Below are 14,449 nucleotides of genomic sequence, written 5' to 3' on the forward strand. Positions count from 1 at the left end.
TCTGATCAGTCTTCTCCTTGTTTGCGATGAAAGTTTAGAGGGACAACCGGGTCTTCATAGATTTGCAGTGGTCTTCCATTTCATGATCGCTTGCACGCGGCTCCTTATTTAAAGTTTGTGAAATCTTTTTGTATCCAAATCCGGCTTTAAACTTCTCCACAATATCAGGGACCTGCCTGGTGTTCCTTGGTCTTCATGATGCAGAACCCTGAGACTATCACAGAGCAGATGTATTTATAGGGAGACTTGATTACACACGGGTGGATTATATTTATCGTCATTTAGGACAACATTGGATCATTCAGAGATCCTCAATGAACTTCTGGAGTGAGTTTGCTGCACTGAAAGTAAAAGGGCCGAATAATATTGCATGCCCCACGTTTCAGTTTATTATTTTTAACAAAAGTTTTATTTTTCACCAAAAAATTACAATTTTATATCTTTATGTTTTAAGTAGAAAAGTTCAAGGGGTTCAGAATACTTTTGCAAGGCACTGTATATTATTTAATTATAATAAATATAATTTATTATTGGTCACAAGCAATTGCCCTATTTCTAAATGCTATCTATAATAATCATAACCTACAGATCTCATATGTCCATATGGTTTGTGGAAAAACTTGTTTGGTGATCAGTTTCATGTGGAAACAATTTTCGCTATTTATTATTTTTTTAAGGAAAAATTACCAGTGATGAGGCTAACAAGTCTAGTTACCTGAACATAGTTGGCTTGGTGGGCTCCATTGATAATGATTTTTGTGGAACGGATATGACAATAGGAACGGATTCTGCTCTCCACAGGATTATGGAGATAGTGGATGCCATTACTACAACAGCACAAAGGTAAGCATTTTTTCACTCCCCTCGTGTTGCCTTCATCTACACCAACATGGCAGTCTATAGAAACAATTTTGTAATTTTTAGGCTATATTCACACAAACGTAACATAGCATATGCCATACAGGAGTAGCGCTGGAGAGGAGGAGGGGTGAGAGCTGCTCACCCCTCCCCTCTCCATAGGAAATTGTGCCACACAACCAAAGATAGAGCATGCTCTATATCTTTTGCGGGCACAGAAAGGTGAGCTCACACTGTGCTCACCGTATCGATCCCTGACGCCATAGCCTTCTAGAGGGACGTATATCCGGCCAGATATATGTCCTTCAAAGGTCCTGTAAATTCCCCCTTAAAGGGGTATTTCCACAAAGACGAGATTCTTAAATATACTCAGGATAACAAAATAACACATTCTCTAATTCACTGTTACTAAGAAAAATATCGTATTTCACAGATATAAGTCTCTATCAGTCCTGGTGCACGCAATTTTAGGGATCCAATCCTTAATCAGAAGTCTAGGATCGGCAAGCAAGGGCGTACCACCCATGAGGCGACTTGAGAGAGTCTCCTTCGGCGGCGGTACTTGATGGAGGGGGCGGCATCTTGGGGCAGCGCTGGCTCCCCTCCCCCCTCCGTAAAATACTATCTGGCCGCGACCCAGTAACACCCAGTCCCAGGCCGCGGTCAGTGAATTTGCATGTTAAAAAAACCACGATATCCTCGCCTTCGGCTTCTTCTCCCTGCGGCTCTGTCTTTTTTTCAGCCTCGGCGCACAAGTCGCTGCCAGTTGATGTCATAGTAGGGCTCGCGGGCCTGGAAGAAGACTGAGCCGCAGGGTGAAGAACCCAAAGGTGGCAAGGAGCCTTGCTATAGACATTATATTAAAGTGGGAGGGGGCACTGCAGGGGACATTCCATTACAGGGGGACTCTTGAGGAGACAGTACATTAAAGGAGGGACTCTTCAGGGGACATAACATTAAAGGGAAGGGCTCTGCAGGGGACATAACATTAAAGGGAAGGGTTCTGCAGGTGAAATTACATTAAAGGGAGGCTCTGCAGGGAATGTTACATTAAAGGGGGCTCTGCAGGAGACAATACATTACAGGGGTGACTCTGCAAGAGACATTTCATTAAAGGGGGGCTTTACACGGGACAAAACATGCTACAAGGTACAGACAGATAAGCTGTTTACCCAGGAGATGGGTAGGAAGGCACAGCAGAGCTGACAGTGTATGTTATGGCTGTGATAGTAGAGCTGAGAATGTCATGTGTAATATGAATCTCATGGATCTCTTCTATCTTTCTATGTGTAAAGTGAATGTTCAGAAGCTTAATGAAAGTGTAGATAAACCTGTACTCTGATAATCTAAGCACATTGTCAGGACTCAGCGTCCCATAGCACTAGAGGAATCATGAAGTGTCTGCTTAGAGAGGCCCCGCCCACAAGCCTCGGCAGTGTTAGAAGCTAAAACAGCAATAAAACTGTAAAATTGTAAAGTAATAGGTTAAAAATTATTTTTATTGTGTAAACATCAATAGGGAATTTAAATTTTAAAATTTCCGTTAATTGGCAAACCCCTTTAAGAAAATTGTAAGTATTTTGGGTTTTTCAAGAGAATAAAATAGACCTTTAATGGCTATGATTCCTGTAATGGTGCCCCTTATCATAATTAAACATCAACTATCCTGATTCTGAAGCTGGAATTTCTAGAGATCCCAAATTCATTATTTTTGTTTTACAGTCACCAAAGGACCTTTGTCTTGGAGGTGATGGGTCGTCACTGTGGGTAAGTCCTTGAACAGAAATTTTATATACCGTATGTTTATGCTAATACATATTAATGTTATTTCTTTTATTATTGATATATTATTTTTATATGACATATAATATATATGATAAGAGAATTAGTGGACCCATCGATTACATCCATTTATACTAATTAGACAAATGGGAGGGGTTTGTTAATTTACATATGAAAACTCAGACCATTATCTAGACAATGTGAAGAGAATAAAGAAATCTGTCATCCTTTAGGTACTTGGCTCTGGTGACTGCACTTGCTTGTGGAGCAGACTGGGTTTTTATTCCAGAATCCCCACCAGAAGAAAACTGGGAAGAGCATCTGTGCAGGAGACTGAGTGAGGTATCTAAAAAGTCTTTTCTGGTTAGAAAGTTAAAAATAAAAATGTATAGTGAAGATCATTACACCTCGTTACACATCGTTATACCTGTAGTTTTGCCATCATTTACTTTTCATTGGTAATACAGTGTGTTACAGTACCCTCCTCTGGTGAATATGCTAATGACACTTTCATCTTAAGACTAGAGGTCGCGGATCAAGGTTGAATATTATAATTGTCGCTGAAGGAGCAATTGACTCGAATGGCAAGCCTATCACATCTGAGGATGTTAAGTCTGTAAGTAGTACTGCCAAAATACAATAAGTTATATTTTACTCCTCTAACTGATCTTATGTCGTATCAACATCATCTGGCTGTTCTTGCAGTGCATAGTCTTCTAGAGAAACAGACCCTCCTCCTCAGGGTCGGCTCCAGGTATCAGTAGGCCTCTAGGCGACAGAACCTTAGTAGGCCCCTTTGCAGTGAACTCACTCAGAGGCATTAAAGATTCAGAAACAAAAAACATCTTCTGTTCCCTAAAATATTCTTAGTTTATCATACCAAACAGACCCCTCATGGTTATTTTATATAAAGTCCCCCTCACCCACTATGGATTCAGTAGGTACAGCCCCACTCTCCTCCATAGATTCCCTATGTTGGCCCCCCAGTAGCTCTGGGCCCCGACACTTGCCCAGGTATGCCCAGTGCTGGTGCCGGCCCTGCTCCTACTGCCCAGTACATGTGTTTGGAGCTGTTGATGCCTCATTATTAAATGATCTTTCCTGTAGAGTCCATCCTTTATAACTTCTAATTCTGATTCTTTGCCTAAAAAAAAAAGTATTAAAGGGGTTATCCAATTTTTTTTTAAATTTAGGAGTCGGGCTGGGAGGGGGGGGGGATTTTTAAAAAAACAAATATGTCCTCGCCTCCTCTGTCACTCCCGGTGTCCCATGCTGCCATCTCGCAAGTCCGTCTCTCTGTAAACAAACCCATCGTCATATCCCAGCGCTGTATCAGGGACAGGGGGGTGTGGCTAGCCTCCTTTACCAGAAGTTGATCTTAGCGGACCGGCATTGCAGGACACCGGGAACGACAGCAGAGGTGAGTGCAGATTTATTTTTTTTTAAATCCTTCACCAGCCCAGCCCCAGAATTTTATTAACATTCGGACAACCCCTTTAAGACCACAAAATTGTTTGTGAAACCATCCTTCCGGATTTGTTCAGTTGACATTTCCAAAGGTGAAAGTAGTGCCACTGTAGTATTAATACATCTCTATGTCTTCAATTATTAACAGCTTGTTGTGAAGCGCCTTGGCTACGATACAAGAGTCACCGTCCTCGGACATGTACAGCGCGGTGGAACGCCTTCTGCTTTTGATCGAATTTTGGTAAGAATTATGAGTATAAGTAAATAGGTATTGCTGGTAATTCGTTAGTTTTACTTTCTTTTCTTACAAATTAGTAAATTTGTCTGTGTGTGGTTAAGGGAACTTCAGCAAATTCATTGAACAATGTATGGTGCAGGACCTGAATGTAGGAACATGACTGACTTTGATTGTTTTCCGAGAACCTTGATAGAACCTATTGTCATTCTCCTCCTTTGAGGCCCTGCACAAGGTATAATTCAATGAATCAGCTTTGACTGGAATATGTAAGCTGGTCATACAGATAGTTGTAGACTAAAAGGAACCTGTCATCAGAAATGTACCTAATAAACCACTACCAGCATGTTTGCAAGCAGTTGAACACTTTTTTAGATTGTGTTTCTGTGAATGACCCAGCATCATCCAGAAAATTAATTTTGAAGTGAGATGCAAAATGGTTGTGTAAAGTAATGTGGGTGGAGAGCTGAGGGCTAAAGTCAAGCTTTCCTTGACACAGTGAAGTACCAGACTTCAGGAGAGCCGATTACTTGTATTCTGTCTAACTCTACAAAGTGAGCATTCTGAGATGGTAGTCTGATGGGAAGTCTGGCTCTTTATAGTGAGCTGAGTCATTTGGCTCCATTCACTATACAGAGTCGGCTCTTCTGGCTTCTGAACGGCTCCCTATGTAATTACAGCTGACTTCTCTCGTTCACCTGAAAGAACCGGTTCTAATGGTAAGAGCTTGACTTCAGCTCTGAGCTCTCCACCCCATAACCTCATACAATTAATTTTCATCTGACTTCAGAGTTTATTTTCTGCACGATGCCACCACACAGGTCCAGAAAGGGAACATTATCTGGAAGGTGTTCAGCTGCTTAACAACAAACTGACAGGGGTTCATTGGGTCAATTTTGCTGTAAGGTTCCCTTTAAGAGATATGTTGTGTTCATATCCATGTCAGTTCATTCTCAATTGAAAGTAGTAAATAAATCGAGATGATTTGTATTGACATAATTCATCTACTGTGCATAAAGAGTTGGGAGAACCCCAGATACATGAGATTGCTGGATTGTTCACCTGAAATCAGCACAGGAGTAAAGTAGTAAAAGGAGCAATAAAAGAAAAGAAGACCTGGGCCGGCACTTGGTGAAATTATTTGTATAGTTCTATTATTGTCTGCTGTAGACCACAGTTGCTCTTCTACCTATGAGTGGGACTTTTCAATCATCTGCTCCACTTTATTACTCATTTTCCAATTACTGCGATGTACCGTTTATACTCGAGTATAAGCCGAGTTTTTCAGCAAAATTTTTTCTGAAGGCCCGGGCAGCTCCTCTTCTATCTCCATGTTTGCAGCGGGTCCGCGATAGCTCCTCTTTTTTTATTCAGGCTGGCGCCAGGTCCACGGCGGCTCCATGCGCACGGCCCGGCCGGCGCACTCTGTGATGTCAGCACCAGCTGGCTATATACTACAGGGGCTGGTTGACTATATAATACAGGAGGCTGGCTGGCTATATACTATAGGGGCTGACTGGCTATATACTACAGGGGGCTGACTGGCTATATACTACAGGGGGCTGGCTATATACTACAGGGGGCTGGCTGGCTATATGCCACAGGAGGCTGGCTGGCTTTATACTACAGGGGGCTGGCTGGCTATATACTACAGGGGCTGGCAGGCTACACACTACAGGGGCTGGCCATATACTGCAGGGTCTCTCAGGCTGTATAGTACTGGGGGCTGGCTATATACTACAGGGGGCTGGCAGGCTATATACTACAGGGGGCTGGCAGGCTATACACTACAGGGGGCTGGTAGGCTATATACTACAGGGGCTGACTGGCTATATACTACAGGGGCTGACTGGCTATATACTATAGGGGGCTGGCTGGCTATATACTACAGGGGGCTGGCTGGCTATATACTACAGGGGCTGGCTGGCTATATACTACAGGGGGCTGGCTGGCTATATACTACAGGGGGCTGGCTGGCTATATACTACAGGGGCTGGCTGGCTATATACTACAGGCGGCTGGCTGGCTATATACTACAGGGGCTGGCTGGCTATATACTACAGGGGGCTGACTGGCTATATACTACAGGGGGCTGGCTATATACTACAGGGGGCTGGCAGGCTATATACTACAGGGGGCTGGCAGGCTATATTCTACAGAGGGCTGGATTGCTATATGCTACAGATGGCTGGATGGCTATATACTACAGGGGGCTGGTTGGCTATATACTACAGGGGGCTGGCTGGCTATATACTACAGGGGGCTGGCAGGCTATACACTACAGGGACTGGCTGGCCATATACTACAGGGTCTTTCAGGCTGTATACTACTGGGGGCTGGCTATATACTACAGGTGGCTGGCTGACTATATACTATAGGGCAGTGATGGCGAACCTTTTTGAGACCGAGTGCCCAAACTACCACAAAGACCCACTTATTTATCGCAAAGTGCCACCACAGAAATTTAATTTGTGATTTATACTCCCTTCTCTGTCACAGTTTTCACTGAGGACACCAATAAAGCAGAAAATAGTCCCAGGTAGCGCTGTCACTTTAAAATAGCTCTGTGCACAGCAAGTCCTGGGCTGTCTGGGACTGCAGGAATATACCTGGAGTCATCTCTGGTGATGGCCTGAGTGCCCACAGAAAGGGCTCTGAGTGCCACCTCTGGCACCAGTGCCATAGGTTAGCCATCACTGCTATAGGGGGCTAGCAGGCTATACACTACAGGGGGCTGGTAGGCTTTATTCTACAGCGGTCTGGCTGGCTATATACTACAGGGGGCTGGCAGGCTATACGCTACAGGGGCTGGCTAACCATATACTACAGGGGGCTGGCTGGCTATATACTACAGGGGCTGGCAGGCTATACACTACAGGGGCTGGCCATATACTGCAGGGTCTCTCAGGCTGTATAGTACTGGGGGCTGGCTATATACTACAGGGAGCTGGCAGGCTATACACTACAGGGGGCTGGTAGGCTATATACTACAGGGGCTGACTGGCTATATACTACAGGGGGCTGGCTATATACTACAGGGGGCTGGCTGGCTATATACTACAGGGGCTGGCTGGCTATATACTACAGGCGGCTGGCTGGCTATATACTACAGGGGCTGGCTGGCTATATACTACAGGGGGCTGACTGGCTATATACTACAGGGGGCTGGCTATATACTACAGGGGGCTGGCAGGCTATATACTACAGGGGGCTGGCAGGCTATATTCTACAGAGGGCTGGATTGCTATATGCTACAGATGGCTGGATGGCTATATACTACAGGGGGCTGGTTGGCTATATACTACAGGGGGCTAGCTGGCTATATACTACAGGGGGCTGGCTGGCTATATACTACAGGGGGCTGGCAGGCTATACACTACAGGGACTGGCTGGCCATATACTACAGGGTCTCTCAGGCTGTATACTACTGGGGGCTGGCTATATACTACAGGTGGCTGGCTGACTATATACTATAGGGGGCTGGCAGGCTATACACTACAGGGGGCTGGTAGGCTTTATTCTACAGCGGTCTGGCTGGCTATATACTACAGGGGGCTGGCAGGCTATACGCTACAGGGGCTGGCTAACCATATACTACAGGGGGCTGGCTGGCTATATACTACAGAGGCTGGCAGGCTATACACTACAGGGGCTGGCCATATACTGCAGGGTCTCTCAGGCTGTATAGTACTGGGGGCTGGCTATATACTACAGGGAGCTGGCAGGCTATACACTACAGGGGGCTGGTAGGCTATATACTACAGGGGCTGACTGGCTATATACTACAGGGGGCTGGCTGGCTATATACTACAGGGGGCTGGCTGGCTATATACCACAGGGGGCTGGCAGGCTATATACTACAGGGGGCTGGCTGGCTATATACTACAAGGGGCTGGCTATATACTACAGGGGCTGGCTATATACTACAGGAGGCTGTCTATATACTACAGGGGCTGGCTGTCTATATACTACAGGGGGCTGACTGGCTATATACTACAGGGGGCTGACTGGCTATATACTACAGGGGGCTGACTGGCTATATACTACAAGGGGCTGGCAGGCTATATACTACAGGGGGCTGGCAGGCTATATTCTACAGAGGGCTGGATTGCTATATACTACAGATGGCTGGATGGCTATATACTACCGGGGGCTGGTTGGCTATATACTACAGGGGGCTGGTTGGCTATATACTACAGGGGGCTAGCTGGCTATATACTACAGGGGGCTGGCTGGCTATATACTACAGGGGGCTGGCAGGCTATACACTACAGGGACTGGCTGGCCATATACTACACGGCATCTCAGGCTGTATACTACTGGGGGCTGGCTATATACTACAGGGGCCTGGCTGACTATATACTATAGGGGGCTGGCAGGCTATACACTACAGGGGGCTGGTAGGCTTTATTCTACAGCGGTCTGGCTGGCTATATACTACAGGGGGCTGGCAGGCTATACGCTACAGGGGCTGGCTAACCATATACTACAGGGGCTGGTTGGCTATATACTACAGGGGGCTTGCAGGGTGTATAATACTGTGGGCTGGCTATATACTACAGAGGGCTGACAGGCTATATACTACAGAGGGCTGACAGGCTATATACTACAGGGGTCTGGCAGGCTATATACTACAGGGGCTGGCAGGCTATATACTACAGGGGGCTGGCAGGCTATATACTACAGGGGGCTGGCAGGCTATATAGTACAGGGGGCTGGCAGGCTATATACTACAGGGGGCTGGCTATATACTACAGGCCCGGGCAGCTCCTCTTCTATCTCCATGTTTGCAGCGGGTCCGCGACAGCGCCTCTTTTTTTATTCAGGCTGGCGCCAGGTCCAAGACGGCTCCATGCGCACGGCCCGGCCGGCGCACTCTGTGATGTCAGCACCAGCTGGCTATATACTACAGGGGCTGGTTGACTATATAATACAGGAGGCTGGCTGGCTATATACAATAGGGGCTGACTGGCTATATACTACAGGAGGCTGGCTGGCTTTATACTACAGGGGGCTGGCTGGCTATATACTACAGGGGCTGGCAGGCTATACACTACAGGGGCTGGCCATATCCTGCAGGGTCTCTCAGGCTGTATACTACTGGGGGCTGGCTATATACTACAGGGGGCTGGCTGACTATATACTATAGGGGGCTGGCAGGCTATACACTACAGGGGGCTGGCAGGCTATACACTACAGGGGGCTGGTAGGCTATATACTACAGGGGCTGACTGGCTATATACTACAGGGGGCTGACTGGCTATATACTACAGGGGGCTGACTGGCTATATACTACAGGGGGATGGCAGGCTATATACTACAGGGGGCTGGCTGGCTATATACTACAGGGGGCTGGCTGGCTATATACTACAGGGGGCTGGCAGGCTATATACTACAGGGGGCTGGCTATATACTACAAGGGGCTGGCTATATACTACAGGGGCTGACTGGCTATATACTACAGGAGGCTGGCTGGCTATATACTACAGGAGGCTGGCTGGCTATATACTACAGGAGGCTGGCTGGCTATATACTACAGGGGCTGGCTGGCTATATACTACAGGGGCTGACTGGCTATATACTACAGGGGGCAGGCTGGCTATATACTACAGGGGGCTGGCAGGATATATACTAGAGGGCTGGATGGCTATATACTACAGAGGGCTGGATGGCTATATACTACAGAGGGCTGGATGGCTATATACTACACGGGGCTGGCAGGCTATACACTACAGGGACTGACTGGCCATATACTACAGGGTCTCTCAGGCTGTATACTACTGGGGGCTGGCTATATACTACAGGGGGCTGGCTATATACTACAGGGGGCTGGCTGACTATATACTATAGGGGGCTGGCAGGCTATACATTACAGGGGGCTGGTAGGCTTTATTCTACAGGGGTCTGGCTGGCTATATACTACAGGGGGCTGGCAGGCTATATACGCTACAGGGGCTGGCTAACCATATACTACAGGGGCTGGTTGGCTATATACTACAGGGGGCTGGCAGGGTGTATAATACTGTGGGCTGGCTATATACTACAGGGGGCTGACAGGCTATATACTACAGGGGGCTGGCTATATACTACAAGGGGCTGGCTATATACTACAGGGGCTGACTGGCTATATACTACAGGAGGCTGGCTGGCTATATACTACAGGAGGCTGGCTGGCTATATACTACAGGAGGCTGGCTGGCTATATACTACAGGGGCTGGCTGGCTATATACTACAGGGGCTGACTGGCTATATACTACAGGGGGCAGGCTGGCTATATACTACAGGGGGCTGGCAGGATATATACTAGAGGGCTGGATGGCTATATACTACAGAGGGCTGGATGGCTATATACTACACGGGGCTGGCAGGCTATACACTACAGGGACTGACTGGCCATATACTACAGGGTCTCTCAGGCTGTATACTACTGGGGGCTGGCTATATACTACAGGGGGCTGGCTATATACTACAGGGGGCTGGCTGACTATATACTATAGGGGGCTGGCAGGCTATACATTACAGGGGGCTGGTAGGCTTTATTCTACAGGGGTCTGGCTGGCTATATACTACAGGGGGCTGGCAGGCTATATACGCTACAGGGGCTGGCTAACCATATACTACAGGGGCTGGTTGGCTATATACTACAGGGGGCTGGCAGGGTGTATAATACTGTGGGCTGGCTATATACTACAGGGGGCTGACAGGCTATATACTACAGGGGGCTGGCAGGCTATATACTACAGGGGGCTGGCAGACTATATACTACAGGGGGCTGGCTGGCTATATACTACAGGGCCTGGCAGGCTGTATACTGGGGCCATGACCAATGCATTTCCCACCCTCGGCTTATACTCGAGTCAATAGGTTTTTCCATTTTTTTGTGTTAAAATTAGGGGTCTAGGCTTATACTCGTGTTGGCTTATGCTCAAGTATATACAGTAAGTATATTTATTTCTAGTAAATATACTACTGAAGACACTAATAAATATACATATTAAGTGGATTTCCATAAACTTTGTAAAGACATTTTACTGGGTTGTCTGGATTGATATTGCTGAAGGTTCAGGGCTGTAATCTCTCATTGATTTCTCTATATCTATTCAGGGCTGGCTTTAGTATTTTCTTTATTGAAAAATTTGCCTACAATAAAATAGGTCAAACATCGCATGCAAACGAAGTGTCATTATTCAGAAGAAATATTATGTGTAAGGTAGCAAGCAGATATTATCACTTTATACATAAAATAAGAATGTCAAGAAACAATGGAAGTTACACTCGAGTGTAAACATGTTTCACAAAACAGTAACGTGTGGGTGTAAGGAGTCGCGCCATCTCTGCCACATCTTTCAAATTTTCAAATTTCGCAGGGCAACCCCTACGCTAATAAATCATAGATCACTTTTTCAAATTCCACTACCTGATACACTAATTGTGGCCATTGTAAGAGGAACTCGCCCATTGAACGCAGGGCAATGGCTTTCCTAGCTAAAACAATGTTTCACGCAAAGAGACTTTTTGGACTGTTTGGACAATTCCAAACAGGCATACCAGGGGTGTTCTAGAACCCTTTATATATGAGCATGCCCAGTACATATGACAAAAGGCTTTAGTACTTTCTATTACAGTTAATGAAGAGAATCCTTTATTTTGTTTTGTAGGTTATATAAATGATTATGTTTACATGGAGTTTGGCTCATTCATAATACATTGTTTGTCTTTTTTAGGGAAGTCGAATGGGTGTTGAAGCTGTGATGGCCTTGTTGGAAGGAACACCCGACACACCAGCCTGTGTGGTCAGTCTGTCTGGGAATCAAGCAATCCGGCTGCCTTTGATGGAGTGTGTACAAGTGGTGAGACACTGCTTTTAGGATATTGAAGTACCTTGGGAAGTTTGAGTTCCTCATTACTGACCCCTGTTTGTTGTTTGATCAGTTACTTATGTCTCCTCTTCTTTGTAAACTGCAGACAGTAGAAAAGTGGAAGTGAGAGTAGCACATAACTGCAGGTTCAGACTACACAGGATTTGTTTGGAGTCTGTAAGCAAGGAGACGCATAGGCCCATATTTATCCAAAACAGTGTAAACTGTACTATGTGCATATTGTCTGTGAAGTATGCAGGGGTCTCCAGATTCAGGAATTGTGGTGTACGGTCTTCACGGATTTGGCGCCCCCTGCACTGCTCGGGAAGTGTGCATTATTTTTTTTTGGTGCACTTTGTTCATGCTGCAGAATTGTGGCGTAGACAGAATTGTGGTGCAAGGCAGTAATAAATGTGGCGCACCGCCGGACTGACTAGTAACGCACCCCGTTATATGCACATTTTTGACAGACACAGTTCAGCCGCGACTCAAAACTGTAGCAGACACTTAATAAATACATATACAAGAATGTAGCACAGACAGACAGAAAACTGGTGCAAACACTTTAATAAATTTGGATCAGTTCTGCATTGAAGCTATATACACTAAAAGATGTGACTTTTAGTGTGTGCCTGAAGCAGAACTTTTTTTTTATTATAACATTTTAGAATTTCTATAAAAATGATTTAAATTTGAAAGAAAACTTTTTCTTTGGCTACATTCTCTAAAGTTGTCATCTCCTATTGATTTGTGTTTATCAGACCAAAGATGTAACTCAGGCCATGAATGAGAAGAAGTTTGATGAGGCCCTTAAGCTAAGAGGAAGGTAAGTGAAAATGCAGGACTCTCGCCCCACATGACAGTCCATCGCCTTTTTGATTTGGGGTATTGTTATTTATAGTAGATGTATACAGTTTAATTGTAGCAGTTATACTGTAGGATGGAGGCTCTGGCAATGGGGTGTGACTGTAAATTGGGAATATATCACAATATAGGACAAACCTGTCTACTGCCCCGGCAAAGATGGGAAAATATACTGGTGCCCTCAGTAGGTTTAATGGTAACGAGACTTATTTTAGCATGAGTTAGATCAACTTTCAGATTAACTAAGATGTATTTAAACTGAATATTTTGCTGGTTTTATGTATATACACCCCATAGTCTTCATGCTGTGTATATAACACCAACTTGTTTTAACAGGAGCTTTGAAAACAACTGGAATGTGTACAGGACACTGGCCCACATAAGACCACCGTCTACAAAGGTCTGCAATGTTGTCAGTGTGTAACCCAGTGCTGGTGTGGCATGTGGTGGGTGAACATAAATGTGAATTCTTTTATTTTACTCATCCTTTATAGAGTGGATATAACCTGGCTGTGCTCAATGTCGGAGCCCCTGCTGCTGGCATGAATGCTGCTGTGAGATCCTGTGTCAGGATTGGGATTATCCAAGGGCACAGGATGTTTGCTGTCCATGATGGATTTGAGGGCCTGGCTAAAGGACAGGTACGTCTGCCATTTCTATTAACGTGAATCCGTAGTTCATAGCAGAAGTATTAGCTGGAGGAGGAATCTGAATAATTCTCACTCAATCTATTGCAATGACTTATTATATACTGTAACCTTAAAGGTCGCCACATATAAGTGCCTCCATCCAAACATTTCTACTAAATCTACTCCCCAGCCCCTTTCTAAAGCAGTTCATTTCATAACCCTGGCTTTACTCAAACTTCACTAATGGTCCCTTAAGCATATGAGCCATAACATACTTATAGGACGATTGACGACGGACCAGGGATCCAGGCCTATTTATTAGGGGCCGTTCAGACACTGCTCTTCATAGGCCCCCACTCCCCCAGGTTCCAATTTTCACCCTTGCAGACTAGATGGTGGCTATGATGGCATCCAGTGAGCAAGTGCTGCCGGCTTATTGTCGACATCTATTGTGCAAGCACGAGAATCGGAACCTGGGGGAGTAGCGGCCTGTGAAGAAAGAGCAGTGCCTGGACGCTCCCCTAATGAATAAGCCAGACCGCTGGTCCGTCGATCAGATCTATAAGTATGTTATGGGTCATATGCTTTAGGGACCATTAGTGAAGTTTGATTAAAGCCAGGGTTATAAAATGGACTGCTTTAGAAAGGGGCTGGGGAGTAGATTTAGTAGGTTTGTTTGGATGGGGGAATTAATTTCTGGTGACAGGTCCTCTTTAATGTAATATCTTCAATTGAGAAGTTTTAGGACTTTGTG

The 14,449-nt window shown here is 45.6% G+C and overlaps 1 protein-coding gene across 2 annotated transcripts in view; it reads left to right on the top strand.

Annotated features, from left to right (window-relative positions):
* The window catches only part of PFKM (phosphofructokinase, muscle), a 55,219-nt gene that overhangs the window by 26,114 nt on the left and 14,656 nt on the right, over positions 1-14,449 (top strand). For both annotated transcript variants that reach the window (XM_072134735.1, XM_072134734.1), the window contains exons 7-15: positions 678-843; positions 2,581-2,625; positions 2,874-2,982; positions 3,161-3,256; positions 4,256-4,348; positions 12,068-12,193; positions 12,964-13,028; positions 13,403-13,466; positions 13,561-13,707. In XM_072134735.1, coding sequence (XP_071990836.1) covers positions 678-843; positions 2,581-2,625; positions 2,874-2,982; positions 3,161-3,256; positions 4,256-4,348; positions 12,068-12,193; positions 12,964-13,028; positions 13,403-13,466; positions 13,561-13,707 — 911 coding nt within the window. The remainder of the gene's footprint in view (positions 1-677; positions 844-2,580; positions 2,626-2,873; positions 2,983-3,160; positions 3,257-4,255; positions 4,349-12,067; positions 12,194-12,963; positions 13,029-13,402; positions 13,467-13,560; positions 13,708-14,449) is intronic.

This window comes from Engystomops pustulosus, chromosome 2 (assembly GCF_040894005.1).
Source record: "Engystomops pustulosus chromosome 2, aEngPut4.maternal, whole genome shotgun sequence".
Classification (NCBI taxonomy): Eukaryota; Metazoa; Chordata; class Amphibia; order Anura; family Leptodactylidae; genus Engystomops; species Engystomops pustulosus.